This window comes from Ziziphus jujuba, chromosome 1 (genome assembly GCF_031755915.1).
Source record: "Ziziphus jujuba cultivar Dongzao chromosome 1, ASM3175591v1".
Classification (NCBI taxonomy): domain Eukaryota; kingdom Viridiplantae; phylum Streptophyta; class Magnoliopsida; order Rosales; family Rhamnaceae; genus Ziziphus; species Ziziphus jujuba.
Genome location: NC_083379.1, coordinates 40967565 through 40987490, shown reverse-complemented (window position 1 = coordinate 40987490; position 19926 = coordinate 40967565). Strand labels below are relative to the sequence as shown.

Below are 19926 nucleotides of genomic sequence, written 5' to 3'. Positions count from 1 at the left end.
TTGGACCTCCCTTTCTAGTTTCTATCTAGTAGAATGCCCATTCTACTGTTTCTTTTAATTGGATACAAGGAGGGTTCAGCATGTAATTATATTCAACTGTCCTAATTTATGTAATCAACTTGCCAATTCTATTTTCCCCTTTCAATTTATTTTGCCATTTATGTTGATATTACATTATTCATTTGGCATTTTAATTTTTAATAATAATAAAATTCTTGAAGCCATTTCATTATGATCCATATTAATTTAGCAATTTTTTTTTTAGTTTTATAAATAATTATTATGTATACTGCAACTATTTTTCAATTATTTCCATGATAGTCGGTGGACTTACATAGGATCATAATGTTTTTATTTTTATTTTTATTTTTTCAAAATTTGTTCATAATTTAATTTTGTTATATAAATAGCAATTTGGGTGGTTTTAATGCTTCTAACTATAAAGAAAAAAAAATTATAATAAAAATAAAAAAGCATAAATTTTACGAGGATCCCTAGAAGGTGACAATGAAGCAGGGCCCGTGGCCTACACGCTTGGCGTGGAGTAAAGAATAAAGTTTGATTTTTGTTCAATTCAATGCGTGTGGATAATTTCTAGGGAGATACATATAATCTAAACTCAAGTGGCCAAGTGGATGAGACTGTTTCCATCATTAAACGTGTCCAGACAAAATCTTAGGCGTTGATCATGCTGACCGGGACGGAGCCACGGAAGCTTAATCCTAGTTGGATGGCTATAAGGGCAAAAATCTTTGATATGATGTGGTCGCAAAAATCTTGATTCGGACCGCCAATCTAACTGTGGGGTCCATTTAATTACATTTTATTTTTAACTTAATTATTTTATCACTATCATTTATTTTTGGGCTGTAGTGACGTGGACTCACCGAGCTGTCTCCCCCTGTCCAAAGACAAGAGCTTTTAAAAGTGGTCCATGGGTTAGGTTGGGTAAGAGAGATTAAAAATTCAAGATTAAAAATTTAAATATCATACGTACGGAAATATTATGTTGGAATCCGTTCCTATATGGATCCGCACTATCATCTATATTTTAAAAAAAAAATTATTAATTTTATAATATATAAATTGTGCATAGATATACAATAAAATTAAATATTTTTTAAAAATATTAATTTTAATATGAATCTGCCAGTATAATTTTTTTTTATACATATATATATATAGAAAAAAATATTATTTATTATTATTAATAAATAAAAAAATTTAATTAAAAATAATAAAATTAAATATTTTAATTTTAAAAATAATAATTATTATTAATAAAAATAGCAAGACCTTATTGAAAAACTCAAATCACTCATGTAGGAAAACTCCAAATTATTTCAACCGACCATACTTTTTTTGTCGCTTTGTCTTTTTACCCAAAAGAAGGGGAGGGGGAAAAAACCTGTGTTTTTTTTCACAATAAAAATTATGATGTCATTAACAAGGTTTAAGAATATAATTAATGTTAATCATCATCATAAGTTTCAACTAAAGTTATTGATTGAAGCAAAAGAAAAAGAAAAATCTGAAATTATAGAATTTATAATATATGGAATTATCATGATTTATGTATTGTTCTGATTTGGATGGATAATATTAATGTAGTGTGTCGCGTAGTTTCCTCTTTCATTGATTAAGTCAAATCATGGAAAGAATTGGACATAATTTATTTTTAAAGATGAGTAATATATTTTAGGAATACTTTGTAACTATTTCATATGTGACCTCAAGTTTTAAAGTCTAATAGCGAGCTAATAATAGAGAAGGTTATGACAAATCTAGCACTAACAATCAAAAATATCTTTGCATCGTGTGTAAATTGATTCACTCGTGCCGCATGCTTCTTGTTGACCTATTAAGGTGCTGACCAAAAAAAATATATAAATATAATATTTATTCTTTGATACTTTGATATAGCGGTAAATGTTTATTTGACGTACTTTGAGCAAACCCTGATGCATTACCACAAAAATGTAGGTTTGATAAGGCTTTACAACATATCATATTGTGTTAAATCATATTTCTGTTGTGTTGTGTTATATTCGGATGAAATTAAATTAATCCAAACATGATTCGTTAAGCTTTCGTAGAAAAATAAAAAAATTCGAACCCATTATATAAATTATCGTATAATCCGTCATCCAATTTGTTAATCCATTAACGATAAATATAAATTTTAAATTTTAAATTTTACTTAGTTTTGAATAATAAAATAATATTTAAAAAAATTACAAATTTTTTTTTTTATTTTTAGATTTTTAAAAATTAAACTAAAAAAGAACAAATTAATCAATGTTTAACAATAAATTAAGAATTTTAATATTATAAAGCTTATATAATTATCAAAATATTCCTTTTTAATGGATTTATTGTGTTTCATCTGTTAAAATTTGTTAATTTATTAAATTTTAGTGGATGACATTGATATCAACTCGACATGATATCGTCAATCCAAATCTGTAAATTATTATATGGATTCGGATCGCGTTATTATGTCGTGTGAGATTTTATTAAGCCTAGTTTGCTATTATATTTTGTCATTTTCTTTTACTATTTTCTCTATAATTTTAGAATATCATAGAGAAATGGTTAGTTGGGAAAGGTTCAAATTACAGGTTGTTTGGATGTAGATAAGTTCAAAGCTCATGATAATGATCCTACAAGTTTAGGTACCAAAACAAAGAAGGAACCAATTCACCAACAAAACATTTAAAAAAAAAAAAAAAAGTGGAGTTTTAAATATAATTTTATCCAAAATAAATAAATAAATGAAATGGAAAGAGAGTGCAACAATATGTATGTCTGCAGACAATAAAATTATTAGTAATTACCAACTGGAAAATATTTTAATATCAAATGGGGACAAATCGTCAATCTAGTTGCAAATATTATATTATTCACCCAAAAAAAAAAAAAAAAAAAAACAAGTTGCAAATATTATATTTCATTTTATTTTAGCACTACAGTGCCATTCAGATCATTAGGCCATGTTTGCAAAAGACAAAAGTGACTCCCACGGATGCTGCAATTTATAGGCTTATAAAAACAGTAGCCTAAGTGTGCAACTTGGGGGATAAATTATATAAAAACAGTAGCCTAAGTGTGCAACTTGGGGGATAAATTATACCTTTGTGCTTGTGTTATTGTAAGTATATACTTCAGAGGAAACTGTGGCTGAGAAGGAACTACTCTTGTCACTTTGGCAAAACCTGCCCTGTAATCCAACAATCATGTCGCTTTTGATTAATTTGTCATTTTTGTCATAGTACAGAAAGAAAGAGAAAACGAAAAGGATCATAAATCTTTTGCCTTGGAAAGCAAAAAAAAAAAAAAAAAAAAAGAAGATGGTGTGGCCAAGGTTTATGTTCCTGACATTGGAAAAATCCTGCAATTTATACCATTTTCTGCATTGATCATGAAAAAATAAGAGAAACTAACAAAAATTGAAAAATAAACAAAAAAAAAAAAAAAAAAGAAATTAAAGAGAACAGTTTGCAATGGATATAATATTGTATTGGAGCACCTAAAACCAAAGTTTAGGACCACTACTGCCAGTATTTCTATGAGAAATGGACATATTCTTGTTGAAGTTTCCTTGATTCGTTAAGTGTGCATTTCATCAAGCGGTTAGGTCACTTTCTTTTAGCCTATTTACAAGAAAGATGTCAAAAGGTTAGATGGAAGATGAAAATGATTGTACCAAAGGTGTCATCAAGATCGTAATCTCCAGGGCCATATGTCTATATGTGAGTACAAGACAAAAGTCTAGAAGGTGACCTTTGGGGACCAGGTGGCCTGTATTCTGTGAATATTAGTTTTAATTAAGCATATATATTTGTTTTTGGCTAATATTTTATTTTATTATAAAGTATCATTAATCATCTCAGTAATCTGCCAAGTATGGAACATGATAATGCACTAACTGATCTGGAACTTATACGAAGCTTCAGCTTTAATATTTTTAGACAATGGAATTAGTCTTGGAATCTTTGAAGTGATATGGTTTATATTTGGAAAACTACAACCTGATTTGACTTACAGTTGTGATATGTGTTAATACCATAATTATTTTGGCTAAGTAAAATGGTTATCATTAAAGATGACGCTGATATTGATGTAAACTTTTTCAGGATCCACCATGGAAGTTATACAGATAAAGGGGGAAAAAAATAAGGAAGTCAAGAAAGGAACAGAGATAAATAGGAAGCATGAATTATACTACAGGAAGTTGATGTGAAAATGTTTGATATGATACGATTTAATAGGTTTCCTCAGGACACTATTTTTTTGCCCACTCAAAATTTCTAAAAGCTAAGCTGACTTACTAGCCTGATTACCAACTAAATAGTAGAATTTTTAGACAAAATCTTTTGCAATGCTGCAACAAGAATTTAGAGACCATAATAATCTATTATAAAACAATAAGGTTTAAACCAAAGTGGTGAAATTTAATTAAAAAAACAAAAAAAAAAGAAAGAGGAAAAGCTGTGAAATATAAGTTTGTATCTAATGATGAACTTTGTAATCCTCTTGGGGACAAAATAAAACAAATTTTGAGGGGTTATTATATCATAGATGATCACTAGTGGGTTACTTCTTTATTTTCCTCTTTCCTCGGTCATTTTCCTCTCTACCAAACAAGATATTTATTTTACATAATTTCCTTTTCTAAATATCGTTCCCTACTTTTCCGTTTCTTTTTCTAAAAGTTTGAAAATCTCCATCCATTTAGTATTGGAATACATAAAATTCTTCTTGCTAATGAACATAGTTAAGTTTGCTGTTGAATCTAGGCAACTACTACAACTCCTGAAGCTTCTATGGTTGCCCATTCTAGCTTCCATATGAATGTACTCGAGACTGAAAAAGTCTGAAAAAGTTACCTCCAGTAGACAATGTGGGTCAGGCCCACTCGTCCTATCCTAAAATTATTAAGGGCAAATTTTCATAACCAAGGACTATTTGATGCCCATTCACCAAAACACAGTAAAAGGATTGTTTGATGCCCAAAAAATTCAACTGGATTGAACACATGATTTGAAAGAACTAAAAAACCCTGTCCTAGACACATTAGGGCCTGAAGGCTTTGATTTACTTCATTGAATTGAGCATATAATTGCATGGACTTTATATGCATGTAGACCCAATAGCATCAGTCATAAGGGTCCAAATAAGAATAGATTATTATTGCTGCAATCTAACCAACATTGCATAGGAAAATGGTCCCATTTTTAGCTATCAGGATGGGATGGCATGTGAACTTGGCCCAGATCATGTTCCACGCCAATTCTTTGCAATTTATAGGACTAGAAGTCTATAACTAGATGTTAGGATTTTCATTATATAACTTTTTTGGAAAAAAGCAATAATTATATTCAAAGCAAATCTTTTGGGATTGAATGGCTAAATAATTTTTTTTTCTTTTATGGTGAAAAGAGTGGCTAACTAATTTTGATATATATATATATATATATGCACTTTTGCACCTTAACCCAGACTTGATTTGAGGTTTTGAAATTTTGAATTTGTATTTGGTATTATGTATAACATAAATATATTACGCATCTATTCACCAAAAGAAAAAATAAATATATATGTACATATATTATGCATACATACACATAATAAATGATATATATATATTGATGAATCACAGTAAATGAAAATTATATTCATAGATTGTGGCAGGCTAGCGTAAACATCATGTCAGAAACATATTTAGTACAACAAAAATTGTACTATGCCTCTATGGTACGACAACGGAATAATATTGGACGCGTTATCACTTTTATGTCACCATCTCATCTCATGTATTCTCATTTCAAAAAAAGCACTTTAACATAAAAAAAATTCACTTCTTAAAAAAAAAAAAAAAAAAATCCACTATATCTATAATCTTATTATGATAAAAATATTCATGCAAAGAAACTATAAAAGATAATAATTTACAGTCATCTATTTATGATTTAATTGATTTCTAACGTTTATGAATGAATGTCTTTTATGATATTCCTTCATAATCTTTTTTCTCATATCAAATCGGTATGTATTATATCTAATTAATCATTAGTAATACAGCGTAAATAGTTGTTCTATAAGCAATTTTTTAGTGCACTAAAAATGATGCAGATGTTTGAGATCATATTTTGAATAGATCTGGTAAAATCTTACGAGATATGATAATATAATATGAATCTGTATGATAATTTATAAATTTGAATTGACGATATCGTATTGGATCTGTATCAGTCAATAAAACCTAATAAATTAATAATTTTAATAGATAAATCCATTAGACCAATTAAAAAAAAATATTTTTATAATCATACAAGTTTTATAATACTGAAATTCCTTAAATCATTGTTAGATATGTATTAGTTTGTTCTTTTTAAGTTTAATTTTTAAAAAATCTATAAATAAATAAGTTTTTTTTTAAATATTATTTTATTATTTGAAAGTTAAGTCAAATTTTAATTTTTAAATTTGTATATATTTTTAATTAGTTAATAGATCGGATGATGGATTACACGATAATTTAACGAATGAATTCAGATTTATTTATTTCCGTACGAAAGCTTAACGAATCGTGTTTGAGTTAATTAAATTTCATACGAATACAAAATAATACGATACGAATACGATTCAACATAACATATTATTAAGTCTCATTTTGAAGAAATTTTGAATTCGACTACTCAACCAGTTACAGAATTGACAAAGCTAAAGGTTTCCCTTCTGCTTTAAGCAAGATTGTGAATCAAGTTATTTATTTATTTTTTCTTCTTATTGGTTGCAGAGCAAGGATACGGGACATCATGATCAATAAGCCAGCTACAAAATGTATTATCATGTCCCATAGTTGCAAAAGCTGTTTCCTAGTTAGTGGGGTTTTTTGAGCTATGTTGCTTTCATCAAACGGATTCTGAATCAGACACATTGATTGTGCTCCATTTTTAACCAGACAGACACTCACTTTTCACTTTGAATTTTCTTAATTCAAGCATCTATTAGGATGTCAATGAGAGTCCAGACTAGATCTCCACCAGATTCAAATTTCAAATTAGTTATTTTGGAGTTTCCAAAATCAATCAACATAAAGAATAAATTGGACAGTTTTTGTGGTTGTTGATCAAATTCATGTTTAAGTCAATTTCATTTTCAATCTGGGTTGTGATAAGTTTTAGTCCAAGAAATCCGGTCCGAAGGGAGACAGAAGCAATGCAGAGCAGTTCCCACAGTAGCCGCACATAAACTAAGAAACAAAATAAACAGTAAACAAGCTTGACCACTTTAACTAAATAAGCAAACCCCACATGCTTCTTGTCCTAATTATTGTCATTATTGATATGTCTGTGGGTGATAAGCAGTTAGCTTACGTGAATCTATCCTTTTTTACTACAAATATTACTTAACACCAATTAAGCACATGGGTTTACCAAACCCCGTGATTGAACAATCAGAACAAAAGTTGGAGATTCAACATTTATTAAATGTAATTAAACATAAATTAAGGAAAAGGAAAATGAAAAAAAAAAAAAAATCTTTTGCATTATCCTTCACACAAAAACCATTTTCTACAAACATTCTTGATATTCATAATCTTACAACAACGACAACAACCAACAAAGGTTACGCATTCTTCACTGTGCATTCCAAAATAAAGTACCGCACCAGTTTTCTGGAGTAGAAAACCCATTTCAAAACCACAACATCCATTATACATATTAGGGGAGATGCCTTTATAGTTTTAAGGAGAGCAAAATTCCTAATACCCAAAATCCTAATTTAAAAAAAAAAAAAAAATGAAAAAAGAACACCCACTAAAGAGGTCGTTGCATAGTCACAACCAGTGGACTTGTGACTGTATGTTTTCCATCCGACCAAACTACAGAACCACTTTTGGTACTAGAGCTTCCAGCGGATAGCTTCATTGCCCTGGCTTGAACTCTCACAAGAAAACTCAATTTCTGACCAACCCTTCTAAATGCAAGCTTCTCAGGCTGCACTGTCGCCGTCATTCCGCTCGGCGGCCTAACGGTGACATGGTAAACCGAATTCGGGTCCCCGACATTGGTGACGGTTCTAATGAAGTGCGTAGACATCTTTTCTTTACCATATTGTTGAAACACAACAGACAATGAAGGGTAATTCAAATTCCCAGAATGTCCTGCTTTTTTAGCCCCACTGCAATCAGCAGATTTCCTAGTAACAGCTTGAATATTCTTGGTTGTGTAATTGGAATTGCATAAGAAATCAACATAATCAAACGAAGATATGTCATAAACCAATCCAGGATCCATTGCCTTCTGTGGATGAACATGACCAGCACCGAAATCCATCACAGTCGAAACATTGCCAGTAGATTCATCCAACATTGTTCCACCTCTGTTGTCAACAGTATATGCAGTTGTCATCAATGCTGATCTTATTGCTGCCGGACTCCATTCAGGGTGGGCTGCTTTGAGCAATGCAGCCAAACCAGAAACATGTGGGCAAGCCATTGATGTCCCTGAAAGTATGTTGAACTCTGTTTTTCTCTTATCAGATGGAATACCAGAAGGACCAACTTTGTCAGGCCAAGCTGCAAGTATATTCACCCCAGGTGCGATCACATCCGGTTTCAATATCTCTGGCGACTCCGGGTTCGGCCCACGGGCCGAAAACGATGCCACCACCGGCGCCGGTTGAATCCCAAGCTTGGTTCCTTTGAATATGATGGTTGCAGTAGGCGGCGATGTTGACTTGGAAGCAGCTGTGATGTATCTCCGAAGCTCATCACCGGAGGAGGCACCAACTGCGGTCGCCGGCAAGACGTGGCAATCAGCTACCAAACCCTCGCCGTCGAATACGCCGTTGGCGAGTATCATTCCGATGCCTCCTGCTTTCTTCACCACTTCCCCTTTTGCAGCCCTTGAGTTTATGCCTCTATCGCAAAGTACTATTTTGCCCTTCACCATGTTCTGGTCCAATGAGCCTTCCAGGCATAGAGAAGACGAATACCCATCACCGCCTTCGTTGCCTCCGTACACCAACGGGTACATCCGACGCGGAGTCAGACCCGGTCCGCCATAGATGCTCACTCCCGGTATGGTTCTGCCGTTTCCGAGCTTAACATCAGCTGGGAAATCTCTGTCTATGGTTCCGGCACCGACGGTCGTCACCCACGGCGCGACGTTGGTGACAGTGAGGCCGCCCGGACCGCCATTGCCGGCTGAAGCCGAGACGAAGACCCCAGCGTCGGTAGCTCCGAAGGCAGCTATGGCAATGGAGTCGAGGTAGTAAGGGACAACCGCACCGCCGACGCTGAGGGAGACTACGTCGACGCCGTCGGCGACGGCCGCGTCGAAGGCAGCAAGGATGTCGGAGTCGTAGCAGCCGGCGTTCCAGCAAACCTTGTAGGCGGCAAGCCTGGCTTTGGGAGCCATGCCGGCGGCGACGCCGCGTGCGTAGCCGAGTGTAGAGGCTGGAAAGACATACCTGCCGGCAGCAATGGAGGCTGTGTGGCTCCCGTGGCCGTCGGAATCTCTAGGGGAGCGATACTCTGTGGTCTCGTTCATCTTCCCATTGGTGGACTCGTACCCATTGCAGAAGAATCTAGCTCCGATGAGCTTCCGGTTGCATGAGTTAGCTGGAAAACCATTTCCAGCGACGCACTGGCCTTTCCACTTGGAAGGGATGGGACCCAAATCATGGTCGTTGAAGCTCTGCCTCTCCGGCCAAACACCAGTGTCGATGACGCCGATCACAAGGTCGGAACCAAAGTCGGACTCCTTAAGAAGTCCGGCACTGTCGGTGGTCTTAAGGCCGAGGAACTCAGGGGATCTCGTGGTTTGGAGATGCCGAACCTGTTCGGGAATGACGGCAACAACGTGGGGAAGTGAATGGAGCTTCTGAACTTCCAAAGGTGAGAGCTTTGCAGAAAATCCATGGAAGACAGTCTCATAGGTATGGATAACAGTGGCTGGGTCAGAGTTTGTGGAATTGGTAGTGGAGGAGATGAGTGAGGCAAGAGAAGACTCATACCAGTGCTTGTGGGTTGGGAAAATTGAAGGCTTGGCGTCGCGTTGGACTTGAACTATGAAGGTCTTCCTACCGGCACTAGAAGAAGAAGTAGAAGAAGATGCAAATGAGGAAGCTGCAAAGGTGAAGAAGAAGAAGACGAGAAGAGAGGAAGAGGAAGCCATTTGAGAGAGAGTTAAAGAGTGGGTTTTGGTCTGCCACTGATATTTAAAAAGAAAAATAAGTAGGCATTAGAAAAAGCAGCAACAGAGAAAGAGAGAGAGAGATGGGGAAGAAATGGAATTGGAAGAGTAGGTAATAGTTTGAAGTTTTTGGGGGGAGAGAGTAATGGAGGTGATAATTGGGGCTATGGGTCAGAGAGAGGAGAGAGAGAGAGAGAGAGATGATGGTCATGGGCTTGTGTAGGTTGTGCAGTTGTGCTGTTTTGAGTTGTGAAGTCAGAGGGAAAGAGAAAGAGGTGGGTTAGTAGATTTTGAAAGGGATGAGGGTGATTTTTGTTTCTACTTGGAAATTTTTTAATATGTAGGGATTTTTGTACCTTCATTCATAAAACTATAATATACTATTTTGTATTTTGATTTATTTATTTATATTTTTGTGAATATTGTACTATTTGTCTGACACTCTTCTTGGATGAAAGGTTTATGATACAATATAATAATATATTTCCCTTTTTCTTAAAAACATAAAAGAAAAATAATTTCAAGAAACAAGAACTGTTGTTGTTTTTCCTCTCTTACCTTCATATCTATGTGGATTTTTGTATATTTTTCATTAAAAACGAAATGTAGATTGTCGTAATACAATTTTCTTCATAAAAAAAGTTGTTCAAGAAGCAAATTGTCGTAATATAATTTTCTTCATAAAAAAAGTTGTTCAAGAACCAAATTGGTAATTAAATGGGGTCTTTTTTTCTCGTCCTACATTCTAGTACAGATTAAAATTTTCTCAAATCTCATGTTCAAACAAAAGGATATAAAACCAAGTAAGCAGTAACCCCTTACCCAAATCTTTATCTCCCAAAAGAAAAGTAACCCTTACCCAAATCATTATTGAAAAAGAATAAAAAAAAAGGGCAACAAAATTTGAATACACCCAAATCATTTTTCATTATAAAGGGGATATGGGCACATTATCATTTCTCTGTAAGGCCAAATGAAACATTGTCATCTTACCCATATCACAGCCCACATGTCCACTAGATTTAGATAGACAATGGTTGAATTATGATTATTATTATTTTTGCTGAGAATTATTATTATTATTATTATTGGATCATTAAATAAAATTTGGTGGAGGATCTGGATTCTGGACTATAAGACTGATGGCAACTTTACCAATGACTACGTAAACAAAATTATTCCAGCATTGAATGTGGGGGCTGAGGTAACTGCCTTCATCAGCAGGTACCGAAGTCACAGGTCAAAAACAACATGGAATGTATGTATGTGTAATACTATTATCATCTAACATACATACATATATATATATATATTATTGCATGCTGTCTAAAAATTAAAATATATTCAAAGAATCAGCTAAAAGTAGAATTTTTATATTCATTTCTCAGAATTATAAAGTATTTTACTTTGTAATAAATAAATAAATAATACCAGCGTGGCTCTGTTACTGTTCTTTTATTCAAGATAAGAACTTTTGGTCCGTGATTATGAAATGGACGGTCGAAATAAAGAAAAAGTAAAGTAAAGTATTTGCATACGTGGGCTATACATTGAAATTTGGGACATCAAATATTATATATACATAAAGAATTTTGGATGCTTTGGGTTTGTGTATAAGATTGTCGTGAGGTTGCAAAAACCCAGAAGTTTTTGTGTTAGTGTCGTGTCTCAGAGCAAAAGGGCATTGTTGAAAACTGCTGATTCGTACACACAACATACTGTCCCATGGAAAGGGATTGTATTAGAAAATATATATAAATTTTGTAAAAAGAAAGAGCAGTTTCTGATGCACCACCCCCACCCATGAAAAGTCACCTGGGGCCTTCTCTTTTCTTAATCAATTTAACCTAACAAATCTTTTCCATGTATTGGAATTCATAATGTATATCTGTTAAACCTCACCCCCAAAAAAAAAAAAAAAAAAAAAGGGTGAAAAAGAAAACCAACAAACCATGAGTTGGTTGAGTTACATCCTTTCCAAAACAGTTTAATGACATAAACAGCATCTTCAATACAATGTTTGTGAGTTGGATATGGAACATTTCCGTTTAGAATTGCAACATAGAATGAAATATGGAGCATCAAAGCATCTCTATTGGTATGCCATTTGGGCATAACCACATTGCATTGCTAGAATCCATGTTATAGAATGTTACTGCTAAATTATAGCATTAGCCCTCTTTTTATATTTTTCAATGGAGGATGTGTGTCCATTACCATTTTTTGATATTAAATCCTATAACAATAAAGCATATGGATTCTATCATTTATTTATAATTTTTATTATTACAAGTTTGCTTTTGATTTTGATTGGTAAAAATTAATTCCATTACCATTTATAACATTAACATCAGTATTGATATTTATTATTAAATAATTTTTATCAATCCTAAATTTTAAAAAGAAAAATGCGGATTAATATTTACCATTATATATATATATATATATATATATATTGTATACGGTTTAGACATGTCAGAATTTGCTGTTCTTCTAGGCTGAGTGTTGGTGATATACAGGGTTTTGTCACTTTCTTTGTTAGGAGATTTATTTATTTATTTTTTGATAATGGTTGGTGGGAGATTTTTTGATGTGTAAAAGATAAAAGAACACCAAATTGAAGTTAAAAAGTTAAAAGACAAAGTAATAATGGCATTCTTTATTCTTTTTCACTGACAAAACTTCCAATGCATGAGAGATCACCCCCAGTCTATCAAGGGGAAAGCTGGTGTGGGATTAGATACTCACCAATTTTTCTGATAAAGTATACTTGAACAATAATATTCAATTAATGGAGTATAGGACAGAATGTGAACCACCCTCATACAAAAAAATTTAAAACCTTTAGCCAAAAAAATAATAACAATAATAAAAAAATAAAACCCACCACTCACCGGCCACTCTTTAAAATAAAGTGCTTTTTCATCTTTTCTGTTAATGTTGACAAAATTTCAGAAACACAGTCCAACATAATCTTGAAATTGGTCAATATGTAGATTCTAGGCTACTATTGGGGCTTCATTTGGTGCACCAATTTATTGTCCTTCTTTTGTCTTTAATTTGTGCTTTTATTCCAAGTTACTGTTTCTTTGTTCGATTCTAGTCATGAATTTAGCGAAATCATAGAGATAGCTAGTATATATACCATTTTAATCGCTTGGGCAAGTTTTTGAATCATTTGGCACTGGCAAACTTTTAAATCCACCAATAGATAATTCTCTCAGGCCAACAAAGTTATAACTTTGTGATATTTGGAATTCCTTTTATAGTTTCAATACAACAAGAGCAAAAAATGTGGGGCAATGCCTAATTATTTTTATATTCAAATGAAGCTAAAGTAAAAAGAAGTTTAATTAGTCAAGAAAGATAGTAATCCGAATTTTTACTTCATCTTCCAAATCCCTATTTAACAATGTCGATTTGACTTGATTTAAACGATCGAGAAACAAAAAGTTAAAGTGAATCAATTTTCGTTTCTCTCTTAATGAAGACCAATTATTCCTGGCCAACTAAAAAGTGCTTGCCTTGACTTGGAGCAGGACATAATTTACTTTAATTTGCCATGTTGAGACTGAGAGAGGTCCCTATTAGGGGAAAATGGGTGTCAATTAATTCCTCTTTATATGATAGACAAAGCAAGTTGACTTTGGTGTAGCTTCTAGTTTCCATCAGATCGCTTCATTGTTACACGTATAGGAAAATTGTTTATTTCTTTATTATTATTATTATTATTTTTTTCAAAAAATCGTTTATTAAAATAGGACCAGCATGTTTTATCTCAACCATTTACCCTAGTTCTTAATTTCCTTTTTCTTCTTCTTTTCGTTAAATGAATATTCAAAGCAGTACCTATAGTTGATAGAGGCATAAAAAATGCCCTTTAAAAGAATTTAGGGGTGTCTGAAATTGAGGAAGCTGGGCACATGAAGATTCTAACTAGAAATTAATTTTTTGTCAGAAGCAAAAAAAGCCATATACATTGTGAATTCAATAGAATTTGAAACTATAATCATGAATCAAACTAACAAAATAATGAAGAAATTCTTTTATATATATATATATATATATAACAGTTAACGCGATTTGTTCAGTTGCTTACACAAAAAAGAGGGTAAAGACAAAAGGAAGCATACTAGTAAATCTAAGAAAGATACGAAAATCTATAGCAGTAAGAAATATTTTCACTGTCTTGTATAGTTACAATCTCTTTATGACTTTCTCATAGAAATTTAAAGCTAAGCTATATATATAGACTGTATTTGGTAAGTTACTTGGCGTACAGGGTCCCATTAGTTGACCACATTAAGCCTAGCTAAATTAAAATCAAATACATATTCTTATATACTAAAGGCAAAGGATCAAAGTCTTAAAAATAAATTCAAGATTCCGATTACAAAGTATGTTGGGTTTATTCACCAAAAAAATAAATATGTTGGGGTTTTCGGCCTAAGAAGTCTTTAAGAGTGGACCCCGACTAAAAGTGCTTTGCCAGCGCGCATGGCTACTACTGTTGTGGATTGTCTCGATTCATCATTTGACGTTTTGGAAGGAAAAATATATATATAATATAGTAGTGATGGTGAGGGTGGGGGCCAACATTTTCTATGGAAACAAACAGTATGATGCAAATTTCATTTTCTTTGAATTTGCAGATTATGACCCTCCTTTGTTGGTCCTATTTAGATTTCACATCCTCAGGATTTCAATCCCAAGACATAAAAGGAAAAGATGTTGAGGGGGGGACCCCTATAAGGATGACAAACTCTGGTATGCAATTTGATATTGTCCCTTAGTCTTGAATTTGAAATGGACCATTTCAACATCTAGCTGGCTAGCTCCCACAAACTCTTGGTCATTAACAAAGAAACAGTGACAAAGTAGCAAATTCCATTTTTTATTTTTTATTTTTTATTTTTTATTTTTACTCCTTCAAGTTGAAGAGGTAGGATCCAAAATCTGTTCACAGGTAAAATATGCAGGGTTAGAAGTGGGGACAAATAATATCCCATGAAGAAGTGGAATAAATTGAAGTGTGAAAATGGGACATGGATGGAAAGTGAAGATTAATGATCAGGAGGAAGCTGGCCAATGGGGTCGATATACAGTTCATATGTAATGCAATTATTGGGAGTCTAATTATTACTATGTGTTAATTAAAGAAGAATATATACATTAGCAAATGGGTTTGTTTGGTTTTGGGGTTTTTAAATTCAAAGCTAAAAGCTTTATGTTTGACAAGAACTTTTGCTTTCTGCTATGATATATATATAAATCTTTGCTTTGAAAAAATATTGTTTAAACTTTGCATGTTTGAAAGTAAAAAGAGTTAGGAGGAGTTTAGAAAAGAAGGTTCCTGCATCATTCTGTTTTCATAGTTTACGCGTCTTGGCCTTTTTAATTATTGTCATCTAGACCCTCTCTATTAACTTTTGATGAACCCTAGATTATTTGGAAGTGATAGCTAAAGTGGCAAGTGAAGGAAAAGGAATTATTTATGAAAGAGAGTTTGCATATATATATATATATATAGTTGTGGGACACTGCAACCCATTTAAGCAACATTTTCATTAGAACCAATATTTCTTCGGCTGGCAGTACATTAATTATTCATATTGCAGCTCTGTTTGCACAATCTATGTAAAAATAGTACTTGCATGGAATATAAATTGGATAATTTTGCTTAAGTTAAAATATGATTAAATGTAATTTTCTTGATAATTACTACATGTAGGATTCATGTTTCAAAAACTTGTTCATGAGAAAGGCTGAAAAATTTAAAACTTCTTGTACCAAAATGTTGGCTCTTTAAACAAGCACTAATGGGTTATTCACATTCTTAAGATTGATCTTCCAAGTTTGAGCAAGTGAGAACTTACGCATATTCTGGATATATATATATATATATATATATTATTTATTTTTTTACTTTTTTTTCGTGACGTCATGTATTAGTTCATGACCACCCATTTTCATGTGCTCATTGTCAATTTTATTGAAAATACAAAAAGCATTTTTGAGGGGTCCCAAATATAAGAGGCAAGAGATGAACACTGAACAAAATATGTGGTCAAAGGTGATGAGTTGAAAGGCCATGGGTGACCCGCCTGTCTTTTATTTTCACTCCAAGATTATTTTTCAAGCCTTGCTAATAGTTTATGGTGATGATTCGAATACATGATCTCATAAAAAAGATAAAATAAATAAATCCCTGGGAGCTAGAGAGCTACTACCTATTTATATTTCATAATTATTTGAAATTATAAATAATACTGGCATATATTTATAGTAGTACATTATCCATATAATGTATAATATTATTCGTACACCATTCAAGTTTATTCTGGGATGGAGTAGTCTATTTACATGCAAATTTTTTATTTATTTATTTATTTTTTTCGTTCTTTGTTCGGCATATTGGATTTCTTCAAAGTTCTTAGTTTTTGCTTGAGCTAAGCAGACCTACGCTGGGTTCAAGTTTTTGCCTTTGGAAAGTTCGTTTTACCTTTTAATAGCCCAGGCCCAATTTCTTACATCTACCATAAGCCCAAAATCCAAGCAATTCTTTTCTGTCGGCAAAATGCAAATTTTTATTCTACCAAAAAAAAAAAAAATAAATAAATAAAATAAAATAAAAATTAATTCTCTTTTTTGACATAGAATCTAATCTAAAGCTGACTGAACAAATTGCTTGAAAATCCACATGGAAAAAAGAGAAATTATTTAAATTTACAAACTAATACTCGAATAGTTTCTTATTTTTCTTGTCAGAATTATAATTATTCTAAGTTAAAAAGGGATATGATTTCAAAATTGTAAATGCAAGGATCTTATTATAATAAAAACTTAACTTATTTAATGTTTGAATAGTTTGGAGAAAAGAAAATAAATATAGACACTAGTTCAACAGAAAATTTAAAATTAAAAAGATACTTGTAATCTATCCCTTCAACTGTATGCTACTTTTTACCTTTGCTATATGATAACACTACACGTGTTCAATAATGCATTTTAACAAAAATGAAATTTTGGAAATTAAACACACAGAGCTAATGTAACTTTATCTAAAATGATATTTTTCTATTTTATTTTACTTTTGGGTGTTATGCACCATTAATATTATCATATTTAATAAGAAAAATTGTTTGATTAGATTAAGGTATTAAGGGGAAAAAAAAAATTATAATCAATATAAGGGTCTGTAGGGTGTGGGGAGCAAAATGCAAAATATAGTATAGTTGAGGAGGTAAAATGTAATTATGCATGATGGTTAAATTGAAATGATTTAATTTGTTTATGTTGAGGTTGCCAATCAACGGTTAGAATTTTAATTTTATTCTAATTCAAAATTCAAAACTCATCAAATTTATTAGCCTAATTTTTGGTATCTGATGACTTATCTTATTTTTTTAGACCATTAATAAAATGCCACTAATTTTTGGTATCTAATGACTCATTTACCCTTTATTTAATGAAATCCTTTTACTTATTTTTAAAAATAAAAATAATATTATCAATCTCATAATTAATTTCTTTTTTTCTTTTTTAGAAAAGAGTTTTTAATGTATCTAATGTGGATATGTTTAGCTCTTGAATTAATAAGACAATTATAATTATTATATATAACTTATTAATTTATTTATTTTTGATAAACAGGGGTGGGGGATTTTAGTATTAGTATTTTGAAGATTTAGAAATTTTACAAATGTGAATATGTATGTATGTATATGGTGTGTTTTTAATAAAAAAATTTCTTAGAAATTAGAAACAAAAAAGAAGAACTATAGAAGTGAAAATAAAAAATAAAATAAAAAAGTTAAAGGAACTGTATATGAGTTAAATTCTAACTCTATCAATATGAGTTTTTAAAAAAATGCTATATTGAAATGAAAATAAAATGTGAAGATGTTGTATGGATATCTCTCATAATAAGAATGTTATATTGAAAAAAATAGCAAATTAAAAGGTATTTTTTATCCAAAATTTAATTTGACATAAATAATTAATTAACATTAATATATATATATATATATATATATATAGATAGATAGATAGATAGTATTGGAAGATTTTTTTTTTAATTGAATTCTTCATATATTTTCTAATAGAAATCTTTGATAATGTAATTTACAATAATAATATTAATTTTTTACTATATATTATATATAAAAATAAATAAAGATTTTTTCTGTTTAGCGGGATATATATATATGGTATATATGAATATACCATATATATACACGGACAATCTGAGAGAACCCTAAAACTCATTAATTAGCGCAAATTTTCTATGAACATGGCTAGCATGAACAGCGGTAGCATGCCAGAGAACGAGAAAAAGACAAGCAAAGGACGGCAAAAGATAGAAATCAAGATGGTTGAAGCCCACAACAAACGCCACGTTACTTTTTCCAAACGCAAACATGGAATTTTCAACAAAGCCGCAGAGCTAAGCGTCTTGACAGGTGCAGAGATCGCAGTCATGGCATTCTCTCGGCACGGCAAGGCCTTCGCCTTCGGAAGCCCCGGCTTCGAAGCCGTCGTCCAAAAGTATTTAGGGCAAGGCTGTACCGCTGACAATCATGATTACTCCCTTTCTTCTTCTGTAACTTGTCACGCAAGTAAAGTGCAGTACCTTGCGGCCATGAAGCTCCTGGAGGTGGAGACAAGGTGCGGTGATCAGAAGATGAGTAAGCAGAAGAGCAAAGAGGTAGAAGAAGCCGCGTCGAGTTGTAGTGGTAATGGCAATAATGGTGGGTTTTGGTGGGATTGTCCAATTGAGAGCATGGATTTGGAGGAGTTAAAGCAGTGGTTGGTGTCATTGCAAGAGCTGAAGGACATGGTGGAGAAGAAAGCTGCAGGGCAGATTATAACGAAACCATCATGAGCATCATCGTCTAGTTTTTTGTCATTGCTCTCCTCCAGTGATGATGATTGCTATTTCAATGGTTTTGCTGCAGATCTTGTAATTGGTGATAGCTCTTCTTGATCATGATCGTGGAGTTGCATGTTGATTTAGATTTTATGAATTCTTTATAACAATTTTTTATTTTTATTTTTTTTGGAAAGAGAACACTTTGCAGCAATTGGTTCATAGTTCACTGTGTGTTTCAAATAAGTGGATTTCTTTGAAATTTTCACTACAAGTTTTATATGGAGATAGCCATGTTCTTAGATAAATTTTGGTCCTTTTAAGTCATAAATATATATATTTTTTAAATACTGTATATAAATTAAAAAATAAAAAATATTGGTCTTGAATTTGAATTTTAATCTTCAATATTTTTCTCTATCTAAGTATGTAATTCGCTTATATTAAATATTAGTTAGTGATAATTAGAATTGCTTAAGCATTTAAATTAGCTATAAAATTAAGAAAGAAAGAAAAAAAACATAAACACAAAATTGAAAACAATTTTAAATTATGCATTTTTTTTTTCAAATTTTTAGATATTTAAGATGTTCTACTAACTATAATTATCATTGGTTAATATTTGATATAACCAAATTATATATACAATCAAATAGAAAAACATGCAAACAGACTAAAAATTAACTATGTTACTAAACAATACACCTAAATAAATAAAACACAAATATTATTTGCAAAACAACAATTTGTAATATTAAATAACTTCTATAAAATTCAATATATGTCTATTAATAATGGAAGCTGACATAAATGAGTGGATGGCAAAGAAGAAAAATAAATAATAAGAAA

The 19926-nt window shown here is 31.9% G+C and overlaps 2 protein-coding genes across 2 annotated transcripts; one reads left to right on the top strand and one right to left on the bottom strand.

The window, feature by feature from the left end:
* Nucleotides 1-7533: 7533 nt before the first annotated feature.
* On the bottom strand, nt 7534-10531 carry LOC107434872 (subtilisin-like protease SBT1.5). The gene has a single exon (XM_016046380.4). It carries the CDS (start codon nt 10188-10190, stop codon nt 7827-7829), a length of 2364 nt encoding a protein of 787 aa, XP_015901866.3. The 5' UTR covers nt 10191-10531; the 3' UTR covers nt 7534-7826.
* Nucleotides 10532-18501: 7970 nt separating this feature from the next.
* On the top strand, nt 18502-19092 carry LOC107434273 (agamous-like MADS-box protein AGL61). Its single transcript, XM_016045727.3, has one exon. It carries the CDS (start codon nt 18502-18504, stop codon nt 19090-19092), a length of 591 nt encoding a protein of 196 aa, XP_015901213.1.
* The last annotated feature ends 834 nt before the right edge of the window (nt 19093-19926 follow it).